We start from the raw sequence: 10,225 nt of genomic DNA, 5'->3' as shown, positions 1-10,225 counted from the left end.
ATTTTCCGTCGAAATGTCCGTCAGAATATCGCTGTTTTCTTGTAGTGAAAGAATATCTCTAATCAACAAAACAGCACATGGGACAATTTAGAAAGTAACCATGTATGAGATAATTGAAAGGCACTAGTCTTCTTGATCAAAATAGAGGTCAAAGAAGATGGGAGGAAAGTAATCATACCTCAAAGATAAGAGACATCCACTGATTTAGATAAGGTACCTCTTACAGCAGAATAGTTAAGACCGTCTCTTTGTGCGATATGACATTCATGTGTTGACATTTAAATATGATAACTATACAACAATCTCAGTGGCTCAGATGTTTTTGGAAAATTATATCATTTCCTATCCAGCACTATCGAATCTCTTACAGTGAAAACCAACTACATCTGGAAACTTAACCTGCACAACTCGATCAATGATATCCATGGCACAAAACTGATACTAGAATAGATCTGTTTCAATGAATTCAACTCCAATACAAAATAAAATAAAACATATTGACTAACATTTTACAGAGCAGTGCATGAACAAAATTTATACTGCTCTGTTTCTTTTTTGTATAAACTTTTGATTCCAAATATATAATTTTTATCAGTTATATTTTTGGTAATTTGTTTGGATTATATCTCCGGTTTATCCAGTTTTGTAAGATTAAATAAATTTTATCTACCAGATTTTTTGGGGGGGGAGGGGGGGGGGTGGGAACTGTTCAACAAATCCAACTTGTTTAGTATTTCACTGTTTTGTTGGTTCATATAATTCCTGAGTGAGCAGTGAGCAAACATAACCCACACCAAAATTGTCTTTATGAAAAAATAGATGGTATAAAATAGGCATTTTGTTTTCTATTATTAGAGACAAAATCTCTGGGATCGGAAGTCAGAAGACATCTTAAATAATATATTAGAGAGATGAATTAATTCATTTATCACCGATTGATTTTAAGTTGAAAACTTATCTGACTCAATATCTATAATACGTACAAAATAGTCGGAGAAAAGACGAAATAAAAAGACACATGACTTATTTGAAATTGGTAAGACCGCTGAAAGAGTATTATTGACTTTTGTATAATTCGTTGAAGTTATCACAAAATAAATCAAATGAAAACCAAATAACAAACGGGCCACTCACCAAATTCAACGTTGTATCATAAACAACTCTCTTCTTTCATTCATTCGAAAGAACACACAAATCAAATCAAATAAATAAAGAAACAAATGACTTCAGTTCTCGTTGGGTTAGGTTAAAACCCAAAAAATGCGGGATTCTTACCCGTCAACCCGACCCACATTCCGAAACGCCCGGCCACGAAAAACGACAAAGCCAAAAGCATGCCCCAAAATAGCTGAGATGAAAACACCACCATTGAACGAAACAACGGCTAGGATCACAAGGTAGCTGAAGCCAGACTTGACCGCATACATACCCGTACGAAAGGCCACCTTAGCAACCTTATCAGCCTCCGGTTTGATGGAAGCCGCAGCGTCAGAGCACCGGGTAAACCACTCAGCTAAGAACGCCAAAGAGAAGACAAATATAAGCGCAAGAGCATACATCGAACGGCTAGAGCCAGGCCATCCATGGAAAAGCACTTCGCAGTTATAACTCCAATAAAAAGTTGGGTGTATCAGTGACGGTCTGTGGGGGGTCTGCACCTGCGTTTGCGTTGTGGTTGTGTTCCATGCCTCTACTACGACGTTGCTTTTACTTGTAAACATCTCCTTTAATTTGGGGGTAAAAGGAGAACTGGGAGTTCGTTGTCGTAGTGGAAATAGGGGTGTCTCTAGTCTCTCCTATAAAAAGTGTTTCTTCTTGAGGTAAAAGATTGGGTCCTACGAATTATATGCTATGTTCTTGTTATGAAGCAAACTCAAGATTTGCTTGTCGGATTTTTCTTTCAAAAAGCTACACTATGTCCATCAATAAAGTATATGGCCCTGTAATTGTATATTTGTAACCAAAATTTGATTTTAGCTTACAAACAAACATATTAATGCAAGATATATATATCGTATGCTAAGTAGCTTATTACGTAAAGTATTTTTTTTTTTTTTTGCTAAATTACGTAAAGTATCTTCTGTACGTCAAATATCTTCTTTTTTTTGCTAAAATTTTCCTTATACGTATATAAATGTATTTTATTTTTCAAAGTAAGAATAAGTTTATCACAAGCCATTACAAAAAGAACAACTAAAATTTCTTAGAGAACTCTTACAAAAAAAATTGGGGATATACAAAATTCATTTGCATGATATTTGTTGGAGAGAAAAACATACGATCCACAAAATGTAAATAAATCAATGTTTATTTTTTCTTTTGTTGGTTATATACAATGTAAAAAAAACACTAATCCCTTATTCTGAAATGGCATAGTCGCTGTAAACTGTAGTCTTCTGTTTTTTTTTACTCAACTAAATTCTTCTTCTTATCTTTCAAAAGAAAAACTAAAGCATTTTACCCAAAAAAAAAAAAAAAAAAAAAAAAAAGAAAAACTAAAGCATGCTTCTTGTATTTTGAAAGAGGGGGACGGGACAGACACATGTTAAACGATGTGGGCTCTGAGCTTTACTTTATTTAAAACAAAAATAGAAGGGGGGTAAAAAGAAGTGAATGAAAGCTACGTTTGTTTTTTCTCTCCTTTCGATACATTGCGAGAGACCTACAAGTCGAGTAGTAAAAAAAACTCAAAACCCCACAAGAAGAATCTTCGAACTAGTACATTGGTTTTATCTGGACATCTTGCATACTTCAATCATTTACCAAACACACCAATATCTTTTAATCCAATTTTCAAATGGTAATTACTAGTCTCTTGTAATAATTATAGGTTAGCGCTTAATCAACAACAACAAAAAAGCGGTTTAGCAGTAATTACATAGTTTTTTTTTTGGTCAAGCATTAATTATAGGGAAAATTAGAAAAAAATGACACTTTGAACTTTTGTTTGTCCTTTTAGGATTTTTGATATTTTTGGCAATTCTGGACATGTTATACTCTTCTTTTATGAGAAAAATAGTAAACCGAATTTTAAAAATGAAAAAAATATAAAAACTATCGGAAACATAAGTATGATAATATATATGTTAATTTTTTTTTTAAAGTGAAATCATAATTTATTTTATCTTCTAGTTACAGGTAAAATATTCATTCTGGTTATCTATTTAGTCTATAAATAAGATACTAAGTTTTAAACATTGATATATCAAGGATATATAACGTATAATAAGCTTTCTTGTATATTCTAACAAAGCTAGAATATGTTACATTATAATCAAGAAAAATGTCTTCAGTCTATCTACAGCTTGATAATGACATATAGCCACAACTCAATGATATACCTCGGCTAGATTACGTGCCATAACATGTTCTGCCTTTTACCTTATTTGACGCCTATAGGAAGAATATGTTTCTCACCTACTCTACTGTGTTCTGCGTAGGTAGTATACATATTCTAAGCAAATCCGGAAAATATGGAAACTTCCATATTCGGTTAAAAATGTTTCCTAAATCTACCTTAAATCTCTCAAAGAATATTTTCTTCCACGTTTTTCTCCTCTTTCCACTCCCACGATTTTTTTCTCTTCGTTCTTTGTGTTTCTCTCTTTTTCACTTAATATATTTCCTGAATCTATTCTAAATCTACCATAAATCTCTCGTAAGTATATATATTAAATTTGTGGAAAATAAATGTTAGTAGCCTTTAGTTCAGTGGTTTGTGCTATATTGCTTTGGTCGCACAACCCAGGTTCGAACTAGATGGTAGGTCTTTCAAAAATATTTTTCCGTCTTTAGTGATTTAGGAAAAGACAATTATACCCTCTTCTTCTTTAATCATCTCTGCAACTCTACTTCTCATCCATTTAAGCTTTATTTTTTTGCGTTTTTTACTAGTTTTCTTGTTTCTTATACCTTACATACCTTAGATCTACAAAGAAATATTATATCTTATATATTAAAACAGAAGTCACAACCTTGATTCATGTGTGATTTTTTAAAAAATTGACCTAATGGACCTAATAGAGCTATTCTAGAAAGTCATGTTACATCTAATATCTAATCTTATCATTTAAATTTTGGGCCTACCAGAAATTTTTATTGGGCTATCAATAATTGAATTTAAACAATAGATGATCCATTGAATTTATACATAGTATAAATTAAATAGATATAATTTAATGTTGTAATACTATACCTCTATATGCTAAATATTTAAATATTTGTCGATGTTAACTTTTAAAATTATAAAGATTTTTTTTTGAATAACAAAAATCATATTATCTAACAATGATTAATCTTTACTACTTTAAACCAATGAAAACAAATTTTAAACTATATAGTTTATTTAAAAAATTAAACAAAAACTAAATGTTTAATTATTTACTCGATAATATAAATTTATGAAGCGAAAAGTTTAATTTTTTAAAAAATTTATACGTTTGTGAAATGTTACAATATCTTTGAATATGACAATATAACAATATTTTACTAATCTTTATAATGAAATAATAATCCGAAAATATATATATATAGAAGAAGATACAATACATATGAAAGTTTGAAACAATCTATTCAATGAAAAAAATATACAGTAAACTTATTATGTTTTAAAAATTGATAGACACATATATATTATAATATATACCAATTTAGAATTGAGAAAAAAATATTTATATAAAAATAAATGAAAACAAAAACCCGCGCGGTTGGACGGGTCGAGATCTAGTTGATCTTAAAACCTAACAAAAACAGAATAATCGCGTAACACAACCGAATAATACAAAACTTAACCGCCACTTATCGTTTCACGGGTACTCGGCCGGCGAATCGTCCACCAGGGCGAGTTTTAGAACATGACTTTTGCCTCTTTCGTGGATTTTCTTTTCTTTTTTACTTTCCGTTTTCATTTAAGTTTTTTTAAAGTTAATTATATAGTTATATCTACTATGAAATTTATTATGAAATATCAATATTAATTTGGTGAATTGAAGGGTATAATTGTATTAAAGGAAATATAAATCCTATTTACCTAAATAATCTTCTACAAGTTCTATTGGGACTAAGTTGAGAGTGTCTCATTTTTTCAATTTTTCCCTAATTATATAGTTATATCTACTGTATCCTCATAGACAGAATTGTTTTATTTTATATATGTTGGGCCAAATATAAATTCTCCAAACTCTTCCATTTCATAGGCCTATTTGTGAATTTGAAGATTCTGAGCATACCCGAATTGAGGTGAGAAGAATGATATCTCTATGGAAATTCACTCTCCATTTCATCATCACACTTTGTGTTTTATAGATAACTAGATCAACATTCCAACACTTGCTAAAACCAACTTTACACTTTTGTGATGAGTTATCTCCTTTAAAAACGACACTTTTTTTTTAAAATTATACTTTTTCAAATCCCCACTTGATTGATGATAGTAAAGCGTATATATTTGAACAAAAGAAAAGAATCTAGATCTAATCTCAAGGCACCTACAAAGCAAAAGATCAATGATCAGTTTAAATTGAGTGCCTAGCTTTCTTTTTTCTTCAGCGGAAACAGTGATCCAGTGATTAATAAAAAACACCAAAAACAACAGGAAGCTTTAGCCGGATCACGCATCCTCATGTTGGCATACGATGAAATCATCATCACCTCATGCGGCACCACATTTGGACCACCCAACTTGAATTCACACCCAATAAATTTCATCATGAACGACAACAAGCTCTCGAAATATCACCAAAAAGTAAGAGGAAAAGAGATTGTATTATACACACAAATTTAGAAACCCTAGAGAATGCTTAATTAGTTTTTAATGTTAAGATTGAAAATGTTAAATCAAATATTCAGGTAACTTATTCCAGGTTAGTTAAGGGAACAAATACAAATGACACTTACCCATATTTTGGTAACTAGCGCAAAATTGAGTAAGATATTTAGTTGAATAGTTAATTAACTGTATAGCTAATGATGAATATCCAAAAGAGAAGAATGGCGTGTGAAACAAAATCATTAAAAGAAGCGGATGTTGTACTGTCTCAGAGAATCCGTTTGCTCTTGAGTGGGCGGTTTCTAAGTTCTTTGCTTCGGTCCGAATCTATACACTAATATACCAATCTACCTCTTCCTTCGTCCTCTGATTTCTTTTTTTTTTTAATTTCGCGCCACCAGTATCTCTCTTTCCCAGTAAAAGGGTAAGTGTGAGTTCCGTTTTTTTTTTTTGAATTATACTGAGGTATCCTGGCTCCACAAAAGTGATCTAGACTAATCGCCACGTCATCTTCTGTTTTTGGCGATGCCGAAATGTTAATTCTCCAGTGACCGGAATTCGAATTCAGGAGCTGTAAGCCCTTTAGCACTAGAGGTAGAAGCCTCGGTTATGAGTTTCGTTTTTACTTTCACACTTTAGATGATCCATTTGGTAGCAATCGTTGTTGACTCTCCCCAGAGGTTCTTACACTTAGATCTGAGACTCTTGTTTTGTTCTCTTCCTTTCATACTCATGAGCCTGCTACGAATTGAGTTCAAAGCATCAAAGTGTGTTCAACTCAATTTTGTTTTTTTTTCTTGGTCAAATCTGACTCTTCTCACTCTAATCCATTGACTTTCTTCCATGTTATGTCTTATTGTTGCAGAGTGTTCAGTCTAAAAGTGGATGAAGAATCATATAAGACTTGGCACTACTGAATCCAATATAGAGACCATTGCTTTGAGGTTGCATAGGTATGGTGAGGCAAAAAAGAGCCTCTAAGGTTCATGAGGATAGATATCCCTCCTCAGAGCATCATCATGGAGGCAAGGATGAGCTGGTGAAGCGTGATATGTTGGATCCACCAAGCTATCTCCGACGAAGAAGAACTGAAGATATCTGTGGTAAGGCCTTGAGTTTTGGTGTTTTGGATTGGAAACAGTTTGAAGATTGCAAGAAGGTTTCCACTTCACAAGGAACCAAAGGAGCCTGGTGTAGTTATGACACTGATTCAGTGGAAGCTTCTGCAAGCTCGTAGGAGCTAGACTTAGAAACAGCGGTTGTCAAAAGACTGGAGCCAGATACAAGACATGATGATGATGTCCAAGGTGAATGTTCAAGTTCGGTTAATGTAATAGAGAGGAACCAAAACTCTTTGTTGGATCAAAATATTCCTACTGTGACATCCAAAAAGGAAATAAATGCTTCTCCCAACCGCCGCTTCAGCTTCAGTTTTAGTCAGATGAGTAGAAGCTTCAGTTCCAAAGAAAGCTCATCATCAGTTCATGCATTGTCAAGCACATCTCATGCTTCAGCTAAATCAGGTTCTTTAACATTCAATAACTCACTTTACACCAATCACTCCACCAGAACAAAGCCTAATGTCCACACTAGAGCTAGATCAGGCCCTTTAATAATACCGAAGACCAAAAAGAATCAGTGCAGCTCAAGATCCCACGCTCTTTTGCAATTCACTTTGAGAAAAGGTATCAGTTTGTTTCAGTTTGTAGTTGACAGCAACGTTCTTGCTGCCACCATGAAGAGTTCAGATTCTTCCACACGGTCTTACACATTGTACACCATCAAAGAAGTAAAGAACAAGAGTGGAAACTGGCTAGGCCGCCACAAGAACGACCATCCATTTGTACATACCGTCATCGGTCAAATGAAAACTAACTCAGATTCATCAACGTGCAAATCGGAATCTGTTTTGTTCGGTGTTGAGACAAACAAAGAGGTTGCAGCTATTGTTCAGACAAGAAACAGAGTTCAGAAACAAAGCATAACTAGTGTTATACTCCCTAGTGGAGTTCACACACTTCCTAAAGACGGTAACATTGCCCCTTTGCCGTTGATTAAGCGGTGGGAGTCCGGTGGTTCATGTGACTGCGGTGGATGGGACATTGGTTGCAAACTCCGTGTCTTGTCTAATGATCATCGTGCAAAGTCTCAAACTTTCTCAAGCTTTCAACTGTTTGATCAGGTAACTCGTCATTGATGGTATGAATTATTGTGAATATTTTTAATATTTTCACAGGAAAGAGATGAACCAGCGTTCAAGATGGTGACAATGGAGTTCAAGTGAACGGGAAGATTGATCGCAATGGAGTTCACACTGATAACTCATTGAATGGCGCCTGAAAACTCGCACCAGACTTGAGACAAGATCTATATATGAATACAGCTAATCAATGGCGGCATGAAGACATGTTGGTCATTGTTTCAGAAAAGAACATTCGTAGAGAGATGTTAGGGCTATGCTAGTATGTACATTTTTCAGTTCCGTATTTCCCAAGTAATCATGTTATGTTGGTTTCACATTGTTTTTCTTTTAGGTCAATTTTTTACTCTTCGAGAAGATGTTATGCGTGTGTTTATTATCTTTCAAGCTTTAAATATTTACTAGATTTTGACCCGCGCTTTGACATATTATTATAATTTAAAAATGTGTTTATACATAAAATGTAAATCAAGTGTCTTAATGATTTTTGTTAGCATTTGTTTTTATGTTATAAGTTAATTTTTCATCTATACAAAATGTTAGTATTGTGAAATAATTAAATTTTTTTGAAAAATACAGTAAGAAACTAACTTTTAATTTCTTTCTGGTAAAATTAATTTGTACATTGACTTACAAAATTATTAAAATATTTAAATGAATTGTAATATTATTTAAATTAAGACCGGGTGTATTGATATCATCTATTACATTCATATCTAATTTATGTTTATGTTTATTAACTGTGAATGTGAAATTATTAATTATAAATGTGAAATTTTTATATAACTTCAAAAACAATGTTTAATATTTAATGTAAAGCCCATAGTTGACAAAAAAAAATGCAAAGCCCATATAATATAAAATTGTTTGATAGAAATTTATCTAATAAACCATTGCAAACAAATAATAGTTTATCATGGCCCATCTCGTTTGTAGCCCAACACTAATCACATATATCCATCTTTTTTTTTTATCGTTCATATTTCTAAAAGAAACAGAAAAAGTAAGAAGAAAAAGACATATAGAACGGTCTCTTTACCGACAGAAGATAAAATGAAAAAAAAAATCATTTTTTGATGGTGAGAATCAAAGCTGTACGACTCCGATGGTGAGAAAAATCGTTTCTCGATGGTGAGAATCAAATCTGTAGATATCAGAATCTCGATTTGTTAAGGTATTTTCTCGTTAGCTCATCCGCAAATTGTTTTTATTCTATATGTAATACAAATTGCCTAATCGAGTTTCTGTTGACAAATCCTAACATGCAGATGAAGAGATCTTAAATCTGAAAATATTATAAAAGAGAACCGACGAACACCATCGCTTTTCACCTTTGTAACTTTTCAAACATATAGCCTGGATAATAAGGTGAGGTTTTGTGAAGATTCTGTTATATTTCTTCGAAACTTGGTGACTTGATGAGTATAGATGAGACAATTCATATAGGGACTGTGGTGGAAAATCTAAAGAAAGCTTCCAAGTCATTGTTTTAATGTTAAAAGTGGCTGGTAGTTCTAGATTTTATTTTAGTTATCTTACTAATGTATACAATGTTTTTGCAGGTCTTTCAGTGGTCTCGTTAGAGCCATTATTCACTTGAAAGACATTGACAGAGACATCAGGAAGGCGTTGGTATTTTCCACATACGTATTGATTTTATGTAGTAAAGATATTCATAAAACACTGTCTGTTAGTTGTAGATTGTATTATGTTGTCTTATAAACGTATACAATGTATATGCAGGTCTAGATTAGTCATCGCTAGAGCCATTTTCCAGTTGAAAGACATGGGACAGAGACATAAGAAAGACATTCATAATGACATGTATCCAACCTTTCTGCATGCAATGATATAATCTGTTAGTTAGTATTAAACTTTTTCCAGAACTTTAGAAGCTAGGAATGGAAGTGACTATCGGTGTTAGGATCGTAGAACTTTTGCTAAAGTTCATAATGACATGTATCCAACCTTTCTACATGCAATGATATAATATGTTAGTTAGTATTAAACTTTTTCCAGAACTTTAGAGGCTAGGAATGGAAGTGACTATCGGTAGTTAGGATTGAAACCGGAGTTTGATTGATTGATTTGGTGTTATTATCTGTAAATATGATAATTATATTGCTTTCTGCATCGTACTTATGGTAACAGAATATCTGCTTTGATGATAATCAGTATCTGTATTTTGATTTGATTAAGGTTTAATAACTTGGCAATACTTATGGTAACAAAATATATTTATGAGAATATATTTTTAG

The 10,225-nt window shown here is 32.7% G+C and overlaps 2 protein-coding genes and 1 long non-coding RNA gene across 8 annotated transcripts; 2 read left to right on the top strand and 1 right to left on the bottom strand.

Moving 5' to 3' along the window:
* Positions 1-1,040: 1,040 nt before the first annotated feature.
* On the bottom strand, positions 1,041-1,785 carry LOC106340437 (copper transporter 4). Its single transcript, XM_013779313.1, has one exon. The coding sequence runs from the start codon at positions 1,719-1,721 to the stop codon at positions 1,272-1,274; it is 450 nt and encodes a 149-aa protein (XP_013634767.1). The 5' UTR covers positions 1,722-1,785; the 3' UTR covers positions 1,041-1,271.
* Positions 1,786-6,026: 4,241 nt separating this feature from the next.
* On the top strand, positions 6,027-8,343 carry LOC106341376. 6 transcript variants are annotated; one of them, XM_013780156.1, is made up of 4 exons: positions 6,027-6,191; positions 6,316-6,361; positions 6,633-7,949; positions 8,004-8,343. In XM_013780156.1, exons 3-4 carry the CDS (start codon positions 7,209-7,211, stop codon positions 8,049-8,051), a joined length of 789 nt encoding a protein of 262 aa, XP_013635610.1. In that variant the 5' UTR covers positions 6,027-6,191; positions 6,316-6,361; positions 6,633-7,208; the 3' UTR covers positions 8,052-8,343. The 6 variants fall into 6 exon arrangements, with proteins under 6 accessions (XP_013635610.1, XP_013635611.1, XP_013635608.1 ...); XM_013780157.1 differs by having other exon boundaries at positions 6,027-6,340; XM_013780154.1 differs by having other exon boundaries at positions 6,027-6,361.
* Positions 8,344-9,053: 710 nt separating this feature from the next.
* LOC106341651 lies at positions 9,054-9,798 on the top strand. The gene is made up of 4 exons (XR_001269715.1): positions 9,054-9,141; positions 9,236-9,335; positions 9,530-9,599; positions 9,711-9,798. It is a non-coding gene; the product is annotated as an uncharacterized LOC106341651 (long non-coding RNA).
* The last annotated feature ends 427 nt before the right edge of the window (positions 9,799-10,225 follow it).

The sequence above is a fragment of the Brassica oleracea genome, chromosome C4, assembly GCF_000695525.1.
Source record: "Brassica oleracea var. oleracea cultivar TO1000 chromosome C4, BOL, whole genome shotgun sequence".
Lineage (NCBI taxonomy): Eukaryota > Viridiplantae > Streptophyta > Magnoliopsida > Brassicales > Brassicaceae > Brassica > Brassica oleracea.
Note: the sequence above shows the minus strand (reverse complement) of the source record. Positions and strands in the feature narration are given on the sequence as shown.